The 19,477-nt window shown below is 49.6% G+C and overlaps 8 protein-coding genes across 8 annotated transcripts; 6 read left to right on the top strand and 2 right to left on the bottom strand.

Moving 5' to 3' along the window:
- The first annotated feature begins 331 nt into the window (after window positions 1–331).
- On the top strand, window positions 332–2,109 carry DFJ58DRAFT_391934 (uncharacterized protein). Its single transcript, XM_041380169.1, has 4 exons — window positions 332–710; window positions 770–986; window positions 1,038–1,607; window positions 1,666–2,109. The coding sequence occupies exons 1-4, from the start codon at window positions 394–396 to the stop codon at window positions 1,750–1,752; spliced, it is 1,191 nt and encodes a 396-aa protein (XP_041243780.1). The 5' UTR covers window positions 332–393; the 3' UTR covers window positions 1,753–2,109.
- A 20-nt stretch (window positions 2,110–2,129) lies between these two features.
- On the top strand, window positions 2,130–6,093 carry DFJ58DRAFT_789400 (PGAP1-like protein-domain-containing protein). The gene is made up of 7 exons (XM_041390207.1): window positions 2,130–2,519; window positions 2,613–2,772; window positions 2,867–3,970; window positions 4,027–4,176; window positions 4,232–4,820; window positions 4,874–5,437; window positions 5,490–6,093. Exons 1-7 carry the CDS (start codon window positions 2,277–2,279, stop codon window positions 5,653–5,655), a joined length of 2,976 nt encoding a protein of 991 aa, XP_041243781.1. The 5' UTR covers window positions 2,130–2,276; the 3' UTR covers window positions 5,656–6,093.
- Window positions 6,094–6,237: 144 nt separating this feature from the next.
- Window positions 6,238–8,284, top strand: DFJ58DRAFT_789406 (uncharacterized protein). Its single transcript, XM_041390208.1, has 3 exons — window positions 6,238–7,115; window positions 7,173–7,248; window positions 7,615–8,284. Exons 1-3 carry the CDS (start codon window positions 6,466–6,468, stop codon window positions 7,951–7,953), a joined length of 1,065 nt encoding a protein of 354 aa, XP_041243782.1. The 5' UTR covers window positions 6,238–6,465; the 3' UTR covers window positions 7,954–8,284.
- Window positions 8,285–8,350: 66 nt separating this feature from the next.
- On the top strand, window positions 8,351–11,371 carry DFJ58DRAFT_789407 (uncharacterized protein). The gene is made up of 7 exons (XM_041390209.1): window positions 8,351–8,556; window positions 8,666–8,819; window positions 8,910–9,038; window positions 9,093–9,264; window positions 9,296–9,970; window positions 10,024–10,816; window positions 10,869–11,371. The coding sequence occupies exons 1-7, from the start codon at window positions 8,536–8,538 to the stop codon at window positions 11,226–11,228; spliced, it is 2,304 nt and encodes a 767-aa protein (XP_041243783.1). The 5' UTR covers window positions 8,351–8,535; the 3' UTR covers window positions 11,229–11,371.
- A 94-nt stretch (window positions 11,372–11,465) lies between these two features.
- On the top strand, window positions 11,466–13,514 carry DFJ58DRAFT_728148 (uncharacterized protein; the record flags this gene model as incomplete). Its single annotated transcript, XM_041385557.1, has 4 exons — window positions 11,466–11,501; window positions 11,574–12,274; window positions 12,330–13,110; window positions 13,164–13,514. The coding sequence occupies 4 exons, from the start codon at window positions 11,466–11,468 to the stop codon at window positions 13,512–13,514; spliced, it is 1,869 nt and encodes a 622-aa protein (XP_041243784.1).
- Window positions 13,515–13,675: 161 nt separating this feature from the next.
- DFJ58DRAFT_716484 (vacuolar protein sorting 55 superfamily protein) lies at window positions 13,676–14,228 on the bottom strand (the record flags this gene model as incomplete). Its single annotated transcript, XM_041384223.1, is given in 5 exon segments — window positions 13,676–13,739; window positions 13,791–13,834; window positions 13,854–14,005; window positions 14,063–14,155; window positions 14,210–14,228. 5 exon segments carry the CDS (start codon window positions 14,226–14,228, stop codon window positions 13,676–13,678), a joined length of 372 nt encoding a protein of 123 aa, XP_041243785.1.
- A 185-nt stretch (window positions 14,229–14,413) lies between these two features.
- On the bottom strand, window positions 14,414–18,614 carry DFJ58DRAFT_789412 (P-loop containing nucleoside triphosphate hydrolase protein). Its single transcript, XM_041390210.1, has 11 exons — window positions 18,117–18,614; window positions 17,991–18,073; window positions 17,661–17,941; window positions 17,302–17,635; window positions 16,609–17,246; window positions 16,138–16,553; window positions 15,636–16,088; window positions 15,451–15,583; window positions 15,325–15,400; window positions 15,248–15,290; window positions 14,414–15,187 (listed from the first exon to the last, which is right to left on the bottom strand). The coding sequence occupies exons 1-11, from the start codon at window positions 18,489–18,491 to the stop codon at window positions 14,657–14,659; spliced, it is 3,363 nt and encodes a 1,120-aa protein (XP_041243786.1). The 5' UTR covers window positions 18,492–18,614; the 3' UTR covers window positions 14,414–14,656.
- On the top strand, window positions 18,615–19,229 carry DFJ58DRAFT_684327 (transcription elongation factor Elf1 like-domain-containing protein). The gene is made up of 3 exons (XM_041383274.1): window positions 18,615–18,740; window positions 18,791–18,916; window positions 18,978–19,229. Exons 1-3 carry the CDS (start codon window positions 18,671–18,673, stop codon window positions 19,121–19,123), a joined length of 342 nt encoding a protein of 113 aa, XP_041243787.1. The 5' UTR covers window positions 18,615–18,670; the 3' UTR covers window positions 19,124–19,229.
- The last annotated feature ends 248 nt before the right edge of the window (window positions 19,230–19,477 follow it).

Genomic DNA, 19,477 nt, shown 5'->3' on the forward strand with positions numbered 1-19,477 from the left:
GATCTGAATCATGTTGATATGCCTGTGAGCGGAATGGGGTCACATTGCTATGTAGCGCCCGAAGTTCAATTCACCGTTATAGGTGAGGATCAGGTAGACCGGCTAGGTGTCTTTAACTGCTAAGCATGGTCGTCGCCTCACACTGAACATTCCTTCTCATGGCGCCTTCATGATCTGATTGGGAAATTATATCCTCACCGTCGCCAAGTAGGACGACGATTTATGTACTTGCCAGTGGTTCGCGTCCATGTGTTGGACCTTGTTAGACGGACTTAGCCGTAGTACTAATTTTGTGTCGCGTGACCGACGCGTTACGTGTGACGCGCCTCCTTGAAAGCATGCAGTTTCAGTTTCTCAGATTTCTTTTCACTCGTACTTTGTCCAAAATCGAGAATGAGTCTGCGCCGATTTGCCCAGGCCAACCATGCAGCAAATACTCCAGGTTCACCACACTCTCCGTCGCCTAGGCTGAATGGTGTAACTCATACTCCAGTCACGCCCCGCACACGCGTGTCATATGTTCAATCTCCATCTTCCACTCCTTCCATATCTTCCTCTACGCCATTCGACTGGGATGCTGCACGGTCAAGGAGACCACCACCTTATGCTTCGCCTCTTAGCGCAAAGCGTAAATCTCGTATGAGTACCATTCCGGATGGGCTCAGGCCACTGTCAAAGAAGGTTGTGAAAAAGAAAGGCATATTTGAGAGGTCGGTGATTGTCTCGAGCGTTTGTGCCTATTTGATTGATGAGCTTGGTCATTACACAGAATCACAGCGTTACCTTCACAGATTATGTTCGAGATCTCACTGTTTCCTCACAACCTACCCATGCCGGCTCCGAGAACAACCGGATGGCTCATCGGGTCTAGCATGCACCTGCTGCACCTTTGTCTGCGTGTATCTCAGATACGTGCCACAGCTGACTCAGACATCGGCTGGGAAGACTTGTATTGGGAACGTAGCCAACAGAGTTGGTTTGACTGGGTAAGCTACGCTCGACACTGAGTCTTACACGTCCTTACATGTCTCTCGCAGACCATTCCGATGACGGTCGTTCTGTTGGCCGCCTCGACGTTGAATGCAATGCACCTCTTCACGCAAAGCAAAACGTATCGCCTGCATCGTCGAACCAAGGCGGACCCCGTGTCCTCACCACATACCACGTTTGTAACCTCTCCCGCACGTGCGCGATCCCTTTCTTCCGACGAGCCTTCTCCGATAGCCTCCTTCAAAACTCGCATCCTGCGCGTGATAAAAGTCGTCATCATCTTCCTATGGACATGTTTCATCTCCTTCTGGAAATTCCTGCTTGGTATTTCCACCCCCACGCCTTCATCATCTTCACCCGCACGAGGTGCACCTGCAGATCAAATTCAACAGCTTGAGGTCTGGACTCCAGGAGAGCTTGAGCGCGTGCTTCTCAGCGTATATTCCCCTGTCCATGCTCTTATATGGATGTCTACGGGTCCTACGAATTGGATACTTATGACTGCTGTGATGGGTGCCGTGGGCGTGCAAACCAGCCTTCTCGTACAGGCTTATGAGGGTCTTGTGAAGGATCGTGCTATTCTTGCAGCTGAAGTTATGCATGAATATAACGAAGGGGTGAGTTATCATCGGGTCTTTGGCAGGATGTTTCCCGCTGACATGACCATTATCTCAGTTCGTGTATCCGCGAATGAATACTGTGAAGAAAGACGTCGCTGTCATGACCCATCAATCGGAGATGATAAACATCTGGGAAGACTAGCGATCTCAGATTATCATCTCAGAAATAGCTACAAGTCATCGATTCATCCATGAGAAAGTATACCTGCATGTAGATTGGACTATCATCAGTACATTCACCCTAATATTCTGGACCGTAGTGTCCGAGACCTGATATACATATTGATTTGTGTATTTTATTCGTACCAGCTTGTCCCCAGCTCGTACCTCAACCACTCGCCTATTATTCACCTACGTCACTCGTTCCCTTGCGTTCTTTAAGCTCATCAACCGAGCTCCATTCTTTTGTGCATTGCTCTTGGTTTTACATGTGAACAAGGACTGGAAACTACCTTGCCGAAACGGTGCTAAAACTTTATATATAACGAATTCGCGGTGTAGTAAGCCGTGGAGCAAATGTTATAGATGCCACGTCGCGTCCCACCACTTACCAGCTGTACTTACTATTTGGTTGTCAAAAGACAGAGTTATTCTTCCAAAGTCTTGTTTGTCTGAAAGACAGGAGCTTCAAGGACGCATCTCGAAGTGAAAACTGGGCATGCACTTATGCTGCCATCGGCCATGACCAGCACATTCACGGCCACCCTGGGGTTACTCTCGCTAACTCTCTTATACATCTGCTACCACGCAGCAAATGACGTCCGTCTGACAGTTTCTCCACAAGGATGTCGAATGTCATGGATGTCTCCATCTTACCTCCTCCAACACGAATTCAATTCTTCATGGACGCCGTTAGCACACCGGTATTCACTCTGGTTATACCGCGAGGTGGGATGGGATCCTAACCAGGTGCGTGTCTATTAACCACTCCATTAGCTGCAATCCGATAACTAATGCTCAAGGACTCGAAATGATTATCTCCGAACCCTACTACTGATAAAGGTCATGGGTGTACCAGTTCTGTTCATCCCTGGAAACGCTGGCTCGTCGCACCAAGTCCGGTCCATTGCATCCTCTGCCGCAAGACAATATTTTTCGTCTCCTTTTGTCGTATCCAGCGACTTTACGGATCGTGGAATTCAGTCGCTGGACTTTTTTGCTGGTAGGCTCAAATTTAACTTCACGTAGCTCAGATCGGTGTCGCCATAAGCTACCACATGTTGACAGAGTCTCGCTGACGTGTATCCTTTGTCTAGTGGAATTCAATGAAGACCTTTCGGCTTTCCATGGACCTACTATTGAGTCACAGATCGAATATTCCGCTGCGGCGATAAGTTACATCCTCTCACATTATCCCCCTAATACCCGAATCATCGTCATGGGTCATTCGATGGGCGGCATCGTAGGGACCGCTCTTCTCCCATCTGACGACATATCTGCATTGATAACCATGTCCACCCCACACACGCTACCGCCCGCCCGCTTTGACGCCCGTATAGATGAGATATACCGACGAAACACTGAATCTTTGGCGAATGACCCTACGCCTGTCGTCTCGATATGTGGAGGTGCAACAGACATGATGATTCCGTCTGAGTCCTGCATTCTACCAGATCCCAGAGGTGGAAATCCGGGAAGTGCTGTTTACCGTCGTACAGTCTTCACATCTGCACTGGAGGGTGCGTGGACTGGGGTTGGTCATCGCGAAATGGTATGGTGTCATCAGGTGCGATGGCGGGTTGCTCGTGCTGCCCTCGAGCTTGGAGGAGCAAATTCCGATGTAGACATGGCGGTCATATTGGATACCTGGCTTAGCAGAGATGGCCGTTTCCTTCCTCCCGCAACAGGCATAGAGATCTCCGAGGCAACGACTTACGAGGCTCTCCCTGAGGGTATGGATCTAGTCTTGAGAAAACCCATTGGATCTCGGACATACCTCCTCCCTGTACCGCGTGCTCTCGAAACGAACGCTACATTTATTTTATTTGTATCACGAGGCAGCATATCACCCATTGCACCCCAGCATTCGACCAAACTGCAGGCGTTACCTTACTTTTGCGTTGGACGCTCGACATCACCAACAGCACATCAATCCTCAGAGTCTGTGTCGTGTGTACCCCTCGAGCCCAGTACTCTGAAGCTCTTGCCAAGCCCTATACTGGGAAAACCTTTTCCAGTACCGGATGAGGGGTCCGATGAGAGCGATGGCGTAGTCCTTTTCGAGGCCACAGTACCACGTACACCCAGTGATGCGGAGGACGCTTGGATCGGTGTTCACGTTAGCGCTGCCGGTGAAGATGACTGGCTGTTTGGAGGATTTGACGAGACTCTGACTTTTCCAAGTGATATTGGCGTCTTTGGTCTGTTTTCACATCCCTTGGGCTGTTCGTTCTTTTAAATTTTGATTGCATGATAGACATCGTTGCTGGTGACGCAAAGCTTTCGCTGCAACCTACTGAGCATACTTTGGTACGGAGGCACATTACCTTTCCGAAGTTGCTCTCGAACGCGCTCTTGGTGTACACACTCAATCCAAAATCAGCCCGTCCCACGGCGTCTTGTGCACGTACGTTTATGGTGCTTCAGTATCAAGAACATTGCTGATGATTTTCTCGATATAGGTTCTCCGCCCTTGCTCCCCCCGCTTTTGGTACACAAGTCTCACTCTGCAGAAACTCATTATTATTGCCTGGAACATGGGACATCAGTTGCTCTTCATACACATGCATCAGCGCCATACATACCCCTCTCAAGGGTTTCTCCGTCCTATAGTTCAGAGCTCTGGATATACTCGACTGGCACTGGCTGTGAAGATGTCAACGAGTTTACTTTGACTATCAACTGGTGGACGACCATTGGGAGGGTTGCTACTAGGTATCCCACCACCCTAATAAGCTGGGGTGTAGGTGTAGTTGCGCTGTTGATGTTTCAGGCATGGCGCGTGAGCGGGAAGGGTGCAATGCCGAGTGTGTCACAATCGTTGGTCGCCTTTATCTGTCGCCTCCTGCCCAAACTGCTTGCTGCATCCTTTGTTGTAGCCCTGTTGCCCTTGAGCCCTGATTACTACTTAGGAACTAGAGGAGAACCGTTTCTCGGATTTCTTGCGCCAGTCCTGCTGGTTGTCGCCACAGGTCTAGTATGTGTCAGCTGGTGGCTCATGTTACTCCTCATGTGGCCTTTGAGATTCCTCACCCGATTGCTACCCCCGAAGTGAGTTATTATCAGCCATGGGAACAGTATTACTGAAACAATCCGCTCCACAGGAGCAGGCGACACGATGACCTGGCAATGCCACGAAGCACCGTTGTCTCTCTTATTTCCATCTCTTTTCTGGTGTTTCTGGTGGTCCCATGGCAAATTGCGTTTATGGGATGCTGGTTGATTCATTTACACACATGTGCGAGCTCAGCACATCGGAAGCCTTACCCTGGGTCTGTGCCTTCTCTCCGAAGCACACCCATCGAATCGTTTCCTCTGCGCGAGCGCTTTGACGGCCGCAAGGATGACACACAAGACACTGAACCCAAAGAAATAGAGCCCTCCCAAGAACCTGAAATTCAGGACGTGCGCCAGGTTCAGCGTTTGGCCATCATCACCGATGCTCTGAATGCTACCCAAGCTTATCATGAGAACACGCATCTCCTGTTGCTGATGACTTGGCTTCTGCCATTGTCAATGCCTGTGCTCGCGGTTTGGGTGCGAACCCTGATGACTGCTGGGTACACGGCCCCGTTCAACGGCGACCATAATGTCTTCAAGGTTGTACCGTTCCTTGTGCTTGTTGAGTTTACAAGTCGCAAAAAAAGTGCTTTGTTATCGTACGGAAAGTGAGTGTTGTTTGTTGTTGTCGAGATCGAGACTCATTAGTATACATCACAGCACGGGATCATACCTTCACTGGGGATACCTCATCGTCGCCTGTGTGTCATTCTTGCTTGGCTCCCGGGAGGCATACAGGGTGTTCGATGTTACGAGTTTGTGCATCGGGTGCGCATTAGTCGTAAAATTCAGTCCTGTCCGATTTGGTAGACGCATTGCTACATGATGATTCAAAGGCTACTTGTTTGCACTGTGCACATATTCACTTTTCGCTGCCAATGGAACGGTTACGTAGAGGCGGCTCACACCATGGAGAAGACACACCGCCCGCTTCTATGGTATGAGCTGGCTTGGATACGAGCGCCTGTGATCCGACTCACCAAAGCCCGATATGTCGCAAGAATTCCCTCTGTCATAACTCAAAGAACTCCCATTGCTATTACGAATTATATATGAAGCTTTCGCTACCGCCCTTGTATTTTTCCCTCCCAGTGTTGTACTGTCACCACCACCAGTTCCTCCATGATAGTCTACACGGGAGGATTGCTCCACAGTCATAGGTGTCGGGCGAGTCAGTGCGAAGACGCGGATCAGTAAAAGATTGACATTTCTTAGTATCGCGTGGTTATGATGGTGCATTGTGAACTGCACCTAATGATATCCAGGGTCACCGACCTCCGGCAATTACGTAACAAAATTTGTGATCGTTTATGTTACGAACAAAAGGTTGATGGTTGTTGTTTGGTTCCGAAAGTGATTGTGCAAATAAAGGGATGAACGCAAAAGGCAAGTCGAGCAATTGGTTCATTTTTCAACCTGTTTCTTTCCTTCCTTCCTTCCATCTGCGCTGCCCCCCAAACTCCAATATTGAACTGTTTTTCAACTACACTTCTAGAACCTGATCGCCGTTGTCATCTAGACGGCAACCCTTTTTGAATTTACCCACCTTTTTTTCAAGACGTCCAACCTGCGAGCACCAACCCATACCACCGTTTCGCCTTCTAGCTCAATAAGCGTACGAAACGGTGCAGCAAGAATGGCAAACCCTTCTTCATCACACCATGAGCGTGACCGCGAACGTGAACGCGAGCGTGAACGAGAGCACCGTCACCGCTCAGAGCGACACCACCATCACCGAACCATTTCTTCAACAACCCTCCTACTCGTCCTTTCCCTAGTTCTTGCAGTTCTCGCAGTCATGCTTTCGCTACCCGCATCCAGTAGTACAAAGGCAGCAGCAGGAGGTGCAGGAGGTGGAGCAGAGGATCCTGCTGCATCTGGACTCTGGGGTTATCTAACTCCCAAACGATCGCAAGCGCTTGTAGCTCGCGAGAGCTCTGTTGCTGGTCGTGAAGCTGAAGTAGCACGTCGCGAAGCAGAGCTTCTTGTTGGCGCACCTGGTGGTGTTCTTCCTGTTCAACAATCCCCGGTCGTTTGTCCTGTATGCCCTACCGCTACGGTCGTAGATTTCGCACCTGCTCAGACCATCATCAAAGAAGTCGTAAAGGAAGCAGACCTTGCACCTCCAGGGTGGTGGAAGGAGGCCAATGCTCGTGCCGAGGAGATTCTAGATCGCGAGCTCAGAGTTAGCGAACGAGAACGCGAGATTACTCGGCGCGAGGAGAGTGTTAACAGGAGAGAGCATGATTCTTCCAGACGCGAGGCTTGGATAATGGAGCAGCTTGTGTATGTTCCTTTATTCCAAGTAGTTATGATTGAATTACTCACCGAGCTCTTGTACAGTCTCATCAACAACGATGGAGCTTCCCTCGAGGAAGAAGTTTTTTATGAGCCTGCTGGTGGCAAGCGGAAACTCAAGGTACCACCAATCGTCCCGCGCCGTCCTGAGCTCTGAGACGAAGGAGGATTTTCCGTTTGTTTATGTCAATCAATAAATTCGGAAAATCTTTCTATTTCATCTTGTGTAACAGTCTGTATCTCCTCCTTCGTCCGGGCTTGGGGGACAACGGTTTCATCTCGTCCCCCTTGTCATCTTGCGGTAAAGTGGAGACCAGTTGGTGGTGATGGCTGCTTTTAGATACGACGCGATCGAAACACGCTACACGTGACGGCTAATGGCCATATCTTGATTTAATTTTGGAGTTATTTTCCATGCCACCAACTGGATCTCTCGTTGCCGCGAAAGAACAGTTTTGCTGACCATGTTTTTTTGTTTGTTCCATAGGAGCTTTCTCCCATGATAATCGCCGAAACTGAAACAAAAACCATCATTCAATATGAAACTTTACCTGCCTCCACTGTCACGGTTCCCCCACCTGCCAATACCCGTTTTGCTGCATTCCCTACGCCTGAAGTCTTTTCATCGTTCTACACAACTCAAATTCCCAGAACTACGGCCATCACTGTTGAAGAAGATATCATTCGTGAGCCCCTGCTGGCTGAGGAGGTAGATGAGTATGAGGTGGAAGAGTTCGAGGATGAAGATGTGAGAGCAGTTACACTGCGCCGCAATGCCCGGCCGAACCGGCGTCCGCCACCAAATTCACGTGGCTGGTTGTGGTAAATGGACCTTTTTCGCCAACTTTGCTCTTTTCTTTATTCCTTTAACCACCTGCTTCATCTTTATTCCTGTTTCTTTCTTCTTCATCGCTGCGTGGTTTCCTATGACTTCATTCTACTTCAGCCTTGCCATCTCCCTTTACACACGACACGACAACTCACGGTTCACGGACTGCGTTTGATACGTACGGATTGAGACGGCCTATGACATGACGATGGGATTCACTGCTTTCTTGAGTATGTAGTATAGGTTACGCTACAATTCTTTGACTACTTATAGCCCCTGTTCTTGGAAATATACAATTTAGCGGCGGGCCTTCGCTGTGCATACTTTCTATGGCTGTGGGAAATTTTGGTAAACCTCGTGTTAAGCTTTAGTCCTTTGTGTTTTATACCCTTTGTGTTTAGACCAATTGATAAATTCGAGTGGAAACTCCTGAACCGCGTCGCCACCTTACATCGCGTTATAGATCACTTCGAAACAATATCTCTCCAGCCATCCTTAGTTGTTGCCATCATCAATTAGCAATTGTCTGCGCCTGTCAGAACTCATCAGGGGTTTTTGCGAGCCCAGGCAATTCCAGCGATGGCTCAGACACGCTGTCAAGTGAGTTAATCGACGTGCCACTTCCTCCGTAGTATCCCAGCATTACTCCATTTCCCCTGAGCTGTCATGTCAACCGTTGCGCGCGTTTTTACTTACAGTGACAATTTAGTACTTCGATGAAAGTGGTAATAGTCGCAACGGAGGTTGTTTTGCGGGGGATGATCGATGCAAGTATGTTCATCCTGGAAACCCCGCTTGGGATACAGCTCAGAGTCGGGGTCCTCCAAGAGGTCGCGGAATGGGCAGAGGTGGAAATTTTGTGAGTGGATTTTGATATGCCTTTGATGATCGTTTTCACTAACCTTTCCATCTCTTTTAGGGAGAACCGAGAGGATCGTTTGGTCGTGGAAGAGGGCGCGGATCTGGCGCTGTCAATATATCCAGATCATCTTCGGCATCGGGATGGGATACCGGAGGAGGATATGACAATAATGCACAGAGCTCGGGCTCGGGCTGGGCAATAACAAGTTCAAGTGCAAAAGGTAGACTGGGCTCCTTTATGTAACTTGGCACATCTAATGTATCATACATCTCAGATTCCGGTAAACAAGCTAATATTGCCACTGCTTCTCTGTGGGACACTGCCGACCCATGGGGTATGGGCTCAGACTCGGGAACAAAGGAATCTTCTTCGAAAGGCGGATGGGGTGAAAGCGACACATGGGGCGGCAACTCCGCTACAAAAGATGCCTCTGGAGGCGGATGGGGGTAATGCTCCCGGTGGCGACAAGTCTTCTAGTGCATGGGGCGCAGCAGAGACGATGGACACGACGTCGCGCGCGCAAGAGAAACCTAGGAGCTCAGAAGCAATGGAAACTTCTGCAGGCGCATGGGGTGACACCTCCAATAACGGGTGGGGCAATCCTCCTGGTGGCGACAAAATCTCTAGTGGATGGGGCGCGTCGGGCACGACTGAAATGGCGTCGCTTGCACAGCCGAAACGTAATGATGCCGACCAAGAGAATCACAGATCTAAACCATCACCAGTCCCTCCACCACCACGGCCTCCGCGCCGTGGCTCGCGTGCACAAGACGACGAGGAAGACACGCGTCCTTTGAAGATGACCGGGACGAATGACGTCCCAATGGTGAATACTAGATGGAACAAGAAAGTGGATACGACAGCGCCCCCGCATGCGGAGTCTTCTGAGAAACCTCGCCTTCCGCCGCTCCAGACGAGCGCATTAAGCAACGCGATTCTCAGAGAGCCACCAGCTCCAATGTCTGCCAGCCGCTCTGAGGACGACCGTATGGACGTGGATAGCTGGAGGCAGGATGCGATAGCGATACCAGAGAAAGCTCGTGATAGGTCACCTTCCCTATTGACAGCGACAGGATCAGCTGTCAATCGCAAGAGGAAATACGAAGGCTCAGACCTCGAAAAGAAGCAGGAGATATGGAAGGATTTTATCAGGTGCGTCAAGTCGAACGTTCGCGTCAAGATCCTCGCTGAATCAAACAATGCAGAATATGCGACCGCGCCGTTCGAGCGAAAGTAGATCTCACAAAGGCAGAGGCAGAGCGTCAAAACTGGAGAAGGATGCAGAAGTCTACTAACTATTCCCGCATCGGCGAAGCTGGCCGCAACCGCCTGGATGGACATCGGGCAGAACTTGAGAAAATTTGCGCCGGTCACTCAGATAAACTATCACAGGCGATCAGTGAACTTGCGGAGGTTGGAGACAAGTTGAAATCTGGCATAGATTATGAGCAGCGTTACAATATTGGACCCGAGGCGACGCGCTACGCAGAAGAAGTCGGGGCTTGGATATCAGATATCCGCCAACTGCTCATTGCCAACACCACCCAACACCCTCCGAATACTGACCAACCTACTTCTCATGAAGATGAACCATCTGAAGAACCATCAGCTATCCCAGACGGTCTGAATGCCTTGCGATCTCGTTTGGACAAACAGGAGGAGACACTCGAGGAACTGCGAACAGCGCTGACGCTCGAGTCTTCAAATAATTCTCTCGCTACTATTAACAACACAATCGACAAGAAGATAGATGTCCTGCGCAAAGATCGAGCAGAGGCCAAGGCCCAACGCGCTAAGCTTCCTCCACCGAAGGTTATCTTACCACCCGAGGCGACGGGCGCTATAGAAGATGTTTCTCGTAAAGCGGCGGAGCTAAGCGCGGCCATGGAAGCGCCTGTCAATGACGTTGCAAAGCTACTCATCCGTCAAAATGACATGCAGAAAACGCAGGCTTCTTTCAAAACTGAGAACGAGGAACTCAAAGAATCGATAGCCAAGGTAACACATTTAGCAACTATGTTTGATATCTCTCATTGTATCTCTTCTTTAGCTCACCGAGACGTCCGCTGCTAATCGGAAACTGATCCAAGAACAAACCGAAGCCATTCAGCGTCTCAGGGCTTCACTCGAGGCAGCTTCTGAATTACAACGCGTTCCTCCACCCCCTGCCGAACCCCCAGTCAAAGTCATGCTCGACGACCTTCGTACAGCAGTTGACGGTGTGCTGCATGGTATTGTATCACGCGAAGTCATTCCCACGATAAGTAGATTGCGCGACGATTGCTGGTCAGAAAACCAGCACTTTCACAAGGAGGTGTTTGAGATAATCTGGGATAAGATTGAGCCCAGCTTAAAGATTGCCGAAGCCGTCAACCGTTGGGCGTCAAGGTTAGAACTCTCTGCATCCTAATGCGTACCTCGTCAAGCCATCCGTCTATCACATTATCTACTTGCTTGTAAACAACCATCTTACCTGTTCAGCCTACACTAGTTAAGGATTAGTCGGTTACTTCCCTTAATGGTAAACTTTTGTACTTACATGATGAGTCGGTGTGTCGGTCAAAACCTCCGGCCTGGATGCTCCGGTTCACTGTCTCCAACGCTCTAAAACTCACCGTTGCACTGAAGTCACTGATTTATTGTTGAAATGAAGCAACGTCCTTGGAAAATAAAGCGCTGTAATGTGCGTGTTGGCGGAACGCCCAACTTTTGCATGGAGAACTTACTACATTTACGTTTCTTTGTTCCACTCTAGCTCTGGGATGACGACAAGAAACCAAGGCGGGTCAAAGGGGGGTTGACTGGTTGCTGGAGGAATGTCAATGATTGTTTCTTTGTGCATCCGACAGAAAGAGAATGGGACACAGCTGAACCGTCCTTCCCTCCGCCGGCACACGAGGTTGTTGATAACAACAACGAATTCCACTACGAGCTGAGCAGCAGACTTAGAAGACCAAGCGATTCTTCTGTATCATCAGAATCTCGTCGCGATCACCCTCGATACACTAGCCCGTCCAAAAGTCCCCGAGCACATCGGCAGGACAGTAGACGGTCACGTTCACCTGCCACATCAGTGGCTGAATCTGACAAACTCGAAAAACTACGAAGGGACGACGGCTATCACCGGCGCACGAGCATAGCAGGATCATCGTCGTCTTTCTCTAGACGTCGTACTCCCCCTTTGGATGATCGCGGGAGGCGTGGTGACCGAACTCGCTCACCAAGACCATTATCTCCACCGCGGCCCCAAATGACCATAACAAAGACCGTCATGCTTCCGCCCCCGCCTCCGCCTCCGCCCCCTCCTCAAGGAACTCCGCCAACGAGACCACTACCTCCCGTCCCTATACCGCCATCCTTCCTTTCTCTAGACAAAGACATAACACAAAGGCCGCCAGAAAACTTCCGAGCATTATCAGGAGATGATCTACGCAAAGTCTGGCATGAAAGAGTAGAGTGCGTTTTTCCCTGTGTTATAGCTATTGACTCGCGAGTTAATCGATCCCCTTAGTCTCCTTTTCGCATCCGTAAAGGCGCGCGAACAGTTGAACTATGCTGAGGCAGACTTGAAATTGAACAAACTAGGCGAGTCGTCGCGCATGGGCAACGTGTCGAACGTTCGTGCCAGAGCTCAGACGGAGATGCGGTGCGAGGCAAAGAAGAACGAGATATCCGATTGCATCCAAAGACTCACTGCATCAGATTTCTGGCCGGCTCTCAAACCACCTGACTTGCAGAGCGTGGAGGCCAAGTTTTCTGACATGAAGCAACAAATATCAGAGCTGAAAGATTTAGTCAGCGAGCTCAGTACATCTTTCTCTGCACTCCTTCGGTTAAAAGAATCCAGATCAGGCGAACCCCCACTGAAGAAGCGGAGGTTAGAGGGAGAGGACGCCACGGCTGGCCCTAGCGAAGTCACTTTCTCACTCAGTGCCTTGGATGGCATTCAAGCACGCTTGAGCGGTGTCGGCAGCCAGCTACTCGATCTCCAGAATGACATCTTGCAGCGCAACACGATCATGGGGGATGAGATTGAGTCTCGTATCGACGCTCGGCTGGAAGAGGTGGAGATATTCCCGGATGAAGATGATACGAATCCTCCGTCAGCTGTTGTGACTGATGTGGTGCATGCTGAGACCGCCAGGGCCCTGGACATAATCAATATGACTGGCCAACAGCTGGGAGAAGTGGCGCAGGAGGTTGCCAACTTGATGATCCAGAGCAAAGGCACTGACGACGAAGCTACGTGGTTGAGGCAGGAAAACGAGCAACTCAAAACTGAGATCGTTAAAGTAAGGAATGTCTCTGGAACCGTGAAAGTCTAGCTGACTAGTTTGCATTCAAGCTCAAGTCCTCGGCAGAAGCTGACGCCAAAGTGGTACAGCAAAATAACGAACAAGTAGAGGCTTTAGCGGTAGCTCTGCAGGCCTACATCTCACAAGCTCCGCCACCTCCTCCACAACCAGTGATTCCAACCCACGAATATCTCATGGAAGAGCTCGAAGATCACATTCTTTTCAGCTGCATGAAGACTATTGAGCCCCTCTTACGGGAGATGAAGGACGAGGTTTCGAAGATGTTAAATGACGAGAATAACGCTATGTATCAAACTTTATGGCCGAAGATTGAGCTTGTGTTACGCATGGTGGACACGGTCAAAAAGGGTAGCAATATCATTCTCGAATCGGACGAGTAGCGTGTCAGGGTCCGCTGGAAGCTATACTTCCAACACAATAATATAGTCATATATCCCTACCATAGCACGGAGAACATCCACTTGAATCCTCGTTGGCATTCGATGTTAATGATATAGATATATCCACATACTGCAACATTCAAGTGTAGACGTACAAACGCTCAGTCATATTCATCTTCCTGTCTGAACGCTGCTGAATATGCCAATATGGTACCATACACCAGTCTACACCCGAAACATTGAGCCTTGAGAATGGTGCAATTGAAAGGAACATACCCTCCGCCGATGATGGACATTACACAAGCGCCCGGTTTTACAACCTCGGAATGAGGTGAGTACGACGGGGAGCGCAAATCCAGTGACAACAACAATTGAAGTCAAGAAGCGGCCAAGGTCCACAGCACCCGTGGCGCCGTCACTTGAGGAAAACTCATCTCCTCCGCAGTGGGCAAAGAGGGCATTTGGTAGAGGAGCAAGCACGAACGTCAACGCTGAGAACACTTAGATAAGAATACCAGCGAAGAAAAAAATGTGCAAGCCGTACGCACCAACTAACAATGGCAACCAATTGGCCCATAGTGCACATGAGAGTATGATTAACAGGAATCCGACAGCGAGCACGAATGATAGCAATATTACAGCTGCACAATAATTAGCCGCCACATTCTGGTTTTGTCAGTGGTAATTATGCGCACTTTTGAGCCCCGCTGCCATCGTGAATGTGAGGACAAGAATGAGAGTGTTGGAGGGAAGCTTGCAAGCGTACTAGCACTGATTCTTACCCGCAGTGATGCTGACATAATCACGGTCCAGCATGCCGCCGGTTAAAACCTTGTCAGTACCAGCGAAAGGAGGTTGATCAATTGTTGATCAATGATATAGAACTTGCACGGAGTATTGGAACTACAATGAATGCGTGGCATTGCAATCGATGATATATAGAAATGCGTGGACTACTGAAGTAAGTATAATGAATGAATGCCTGACATGATTGATGATATATAGAATGGACTGCTGGAACATCTGAAGTATAATGAACGAATGTGCATGTGAGGTGTCGTATCAATCGATGATACATGGAAATGCGAGTCATACCGGGGCATCTGAAGTATAATAAATGAATAAAGATATAACGCGTAATACTATCTGATTCTTCTGGACGGATTCCGGAGAGTATTTGGCGGTCTATCTACCAATGCTCCCATCGTCGGCAGTCCGGATTTCAGAGTAGCCGGTTTCTTTAAGACTCTGGGAACTGCAGGAGGCGCGACCGGTATTTCAGTGAGGGTGGCAGTGGAGGAGGTTAATGATGACAGCGAGACTGTAGGAGGTGAGGGTGGAACTGGAGCTTGTGGTTCGTCTAACCACTCGCTGACTGGCGTGTCGACTTCCATTTGCTCTAGAAGGGTTTCTACGGGGTGCTGCGAAGGGGGAGGTTCGGAATTGTGTCTTGCTGGCTCTCCTTGCCTCCGCGGTTGAAGGATGGTATCTCGACTCTCCGTCAGCTCCCACTCATCCACGTATTCCCATGCCCGTTTTCGCGGTGTCATTCCAGTCGGAATGTCCTCACGGGTACCATGGTCAAGCAGTGACCGTGCTGTCTGGTGTAGTGAGGTGAGCCTCGAAGTCGTATTATTGCCGTGCTTTTCAATCGTGTCTGATAAAATTGTGCTCTGAAAGAGATCAGTGTCAGTTAGCAAGGGTACCTCATGGATAATGATGATTCTACTCGCCTCCGAAGCCACACGACCGCCGAAGCCTTCAACATTTCTTGAGCTAGGAAGCAATGCCTCGCTGCAGGTGCCGTAACTCGGTCTGTACGTCAGTCGCAAAGCCATTGGTAGTCTCGATGCGTGCTCTCTTGGCACGATCATGGCGATCGAGACCTCAAGGAACATGAGAGTCAAATGCGGCACGGATAAACAGGATCACTTACTTGCGCCAAAGGAGGTCTGGAGGGTCTGGCTTTGTCTCTGCAGCTCGCCAGTATAAGTTGTGGTGGCTGTTGTGATTGAGTTCTGCGTGGCCAATAAACCGTCCTTGAAGGCAACTTGAACAGATCCGACGGTCTGAGTATCTTGCGATCAGCAGGGCTAAATTCACCAAGCTAAAATCACTGACCTTAAGAGCGCCATCTCGTGTCCTCTTTCCTTCTGTACCTCTCCGCTCAAACGAGGTTATGGCTTCCGAGCCGCGTACAACGGCCTCGTTCATCAATTGTTCGTGACGCTGGCCAAACTCGCTGAATTCCTCTTCATGTGTGGCGTTAGCGTCGACGACGGTACCAAATGCTTCTCGCAGGTCGCGATCACGGGAAGCTACGAATTCCCCGAGTAGGCTTGATATGCGTTGCACGAGCACATCATTAGCCTTCGCAGACTTCACCTTCTCTGCCTCCACTAATTGAACGAAAAGCGCATTTTGCGCCTGGAGATGAGTGTTCTTCACCCTTGACATGTCATCCACAAGGGACTTTGACTGCAAAAATAACTCTCCATCGGCCTTGGCGAAGTCAATCGCTTGATTGACGGCGGAGTCGACAAGCGTCCCCATAGCCTTCAAAGCATTCTCTAACTGCGTCATGTCAGTTGGATGATTCAAATATGAATAGAACAATAATTACCGATGCGAAGTTACTCTGATTCGCAATATACACCTCGTTGTACATCATTTGGGATGTAGTTCGTAAGCTATCGGACCAGGCACTAAATGAACTCTTCATGGTCTCTTGTGATTCCTTAACTGCGTTCTGCATAGTTGCAATAGCCTCTGCAGATACATCATCCTTCGCGTTGATGATCCGAAGGGAGTCTTGAATGCGCTGGAGTTGCTGGTCAATACGCTCGGAGTGACTTGTAAGGATCTCGAATTCCTTCGTTTGGAACTGCTTCGCCTCTGCGCGCAGTGTCTGCGTGCTGTGGCTTGCGGTCTTCATGAAGTCCTCAAGTTTTGTCGAGAGCGATTGCACTTCGGAGGAGATAGACCTTCCATGAGAGGATACAGCTTTGAGGTTCGACGTAAACGTCTTGTTCTTCCGTTCTGGCAATAATCATTAGTTTGAAGAACCAACAGGGAAAGATGAAGCAACACATACGAAGTTTCTCAAAAAGCGCGCTAATGTCGTCAATGCTTTCAGCGGCAACTTGTTTCAGTCCTAAGGCCACCCCATCCAGCTTTTCTTCAGTGACTTGGTACGCCTGGCGCACGACAATCTCCTCCTCGAGAGCTCCTTTCGCCACCCTCAGTTGGCCCTCCTTGACTTCCAGCTCTCCTTCGACTTCTTTCAGTTGTCCCTTCACCTGTTTTAACTCCCCATCCGTCTTCATCAACAAAGCGATGCTTTGCTCAAACTCTTCCCTGACACTCCTTAACTGGCTCTCTCCAATCTCCACTTGCTTCTTAGCCTCTTCCATCTCCGTCTGCCTCAGCTCCTGTTCCGTCGTGAGCTGGTTCCAGGTCTCTTCAGAGAAAAAGATGCCGTTCTTCTCGCGTGCGGCCAGGACGTCGGCCTTAAGACGCTCGATCTCGGCCACATATTCTTTGAGCAAGGAGTTTCTTGTCATCCGCTGGTTGATCTCCGGCTTGTTGCGGATGGACTTCGCGCGGATGGCGTAGTCGAGGGTAGAGAGGGTCTCTTCCATGTTGGAACGTGCAGGGGAGATAGTGGCGATGATGTACGTCTTTGTACGGCCACCAAGCGAGTCTTGCAAGAGGCGGGTGAGTTTGGATTCCCTGCGATTTAAACGGATTAATATGACTCCATAACTTGCGAATCGAATACACTTACCGATAAGGGACATGTGTCGAACGCTCGACGAGGGCGTTTATAACACGACCCAAAGTCAGCAAGCTTTGGTTAATCATACCCGCTTCTCGGGCCCTCTTGTTCTCTGCTCCAGAGCGTCCGATGTTCTCTGAGCCTGCAAGGTCAACGAGGTTGAACTTCCCAACCTTTAGGAGGTCATCTCCCATGGAAGACGTCTCCTTAATATGAATAGTGATAGCGAATACGGAGTGCGAACGACTGGAGTGGTCGTTGAATTTAGTGGCTGCAATCTGCCGACGATGGCTACCTTTTGTGAGGAGGGCAAGTGCATCTGCAGCGTCTTTGACAGGTATCTCTTCGAGACCCTGTAATAAAAACACCTTTCTTGCTAGTGTCGTCAAAGATCTTGAGGCCAGCTTGGTTGTCTGCGGGGCCACCTTTTCCCATAGGCTGCGTGGATCCTGCAGGAGCGGACAGTTCGCTGGCGAGCAAGTCTCGAAGTTCCTCGTTGTAGAGCTCGACGAATGATATTTTAACACTGTAATCAGTAGCAGATGTCTCGAGTTGGTGGAACAATCGGAAAAGGACCCTCGGTATCATGCCTGCTTGGGAAGATGGGTTTCCCATCGGCGTGGGCGTCAGGTCGCCTTGCATAGTGTAACTGTAAACTCGTCAACAGTGATAACATAAGTAATTAGAAGGGGACGTACGTTTTTCCAGTTCCGGTTTGTCCATATGCAAACAGAGTACAGTTGTAGCCCATGAGGACTTCGTCTAACATGGGGATTAACAACTTCATGGTAAATCATAGCTTGGTCCGCTTCTGGGCCAAAGACGAGATCGAATGGATATGTTCTTGTAGGCGGCAAAGTAATAACGCCTAGGCTAGAGACAGGCGTGGACGTCTCGATGGTGACTTCCTGACTCTTTGCCCCGTTGGAACTGACGATGATGGGGGAGTTCTCCTGGATTTCGCGATCAGAACGTCTACGGCAGCGAATGGCAACGTGGATGTGAGTCTCCGAGTCGTCCTGGCCATTGGACTTAGAGCCCTTCAAGGTTGATGAGATTGCGAATGTATGCTCTGGGCGTTCTTCTGTCGGTGACGTGATTGTAGACAAGGCAGATCTGGACTTTGACATGGAAGATTGGGGTTTTGTATTAATTGTAGGTGCCCTTGGGCGGGAAATGGGCGGTCTTCTCGTAGCCATCGAGGATGTTGTCGACAGCAGCGGGAAGACTAAGGACGATGGTGTTAAGTGATCAAGCCCAAAACGCGTCCACTTGAAGAATCAACAACGCGACTGTGTCACGTGTATTCGTGGGAAGTGACCACAATTCTATTCCACTGTCTGAATTTTCACAAAGTTTATCTTACACTTGAGCAGCCATGGGAAAACGCAAGAAATCCTCTAGAAAACCAGCTGCGGCCACAGCGGCAAGGAGGAGAGAACCATTAGGTGCGTTAGATGCCTTTTGATCTGTTTGTTATAGCTGAATTGTCCAATAGATACCGCCTTCACTTGCTTGTTTTGTCATCATGACAAGTCCGTGACAGTAAGAGTCGACAGAAAAGAGGGCATCGCTCAGCTGGTGTGCAGAGTATGCGACCAGCGTTATCAGAGCAAAGTTAACCGTGCGTACCAGTCAGATTGCGCCAGTTTCCACCTCCTGATTATGATCCCGTTCCTCAACAGACTTGACCGAGCCCGTGGATATATATTCAGAATGGCTAGATGCTGCTGATGCGGCACAGAAAGAAGATCACGGCACTCGCAGGCCGGCTGCATCATCAAGCAGACCAGCTCCCGCACCACCTTCTGTCGGGAGTGATGACGATTGATCTGGGACTTGTAACTATCTTATCTTTTCCTGACACTGTACAACAGCAATTGCCTATCAACTTAGAATTTCGCCGATGCATCCGGCCTTAATCCAATTGTGTGACGCACCTGAAATCATTTGGGGATTATTTGAAGATGACTCCAGCTGGGTAGATCCTGAGCGGGTAATATCCGCATCGTATATTACTGCCCTTGTTAGCATGCGAGGGGTTGTAAGGGGAGGAATTTGAGCTTACAAGCCTACCGATTAGTAGACTGCAGCAGACAGTCACGGTGATCGAATATTTGACCTGAAACGGAACACGTGCTTTACTTGGCCAGTTTCTCTCATTTAGCCTTCACGACCTTGAGTT

Source organism: Suillus subalutaceus (genome assembly GCF_016647625.1).
Source record: "Suillus subalutaceus strain FC151 chromosome Unknown DFJ58scaffold_55, whole genome shotgun sequence".
In the NCBI taxonomy this organism is placed as follows: Eukaryota; Fungi; Basidiomycota; class Agaricomycetes; order Boletales; family Suillaceae; genus Suillus; species Suillus subalutaceus.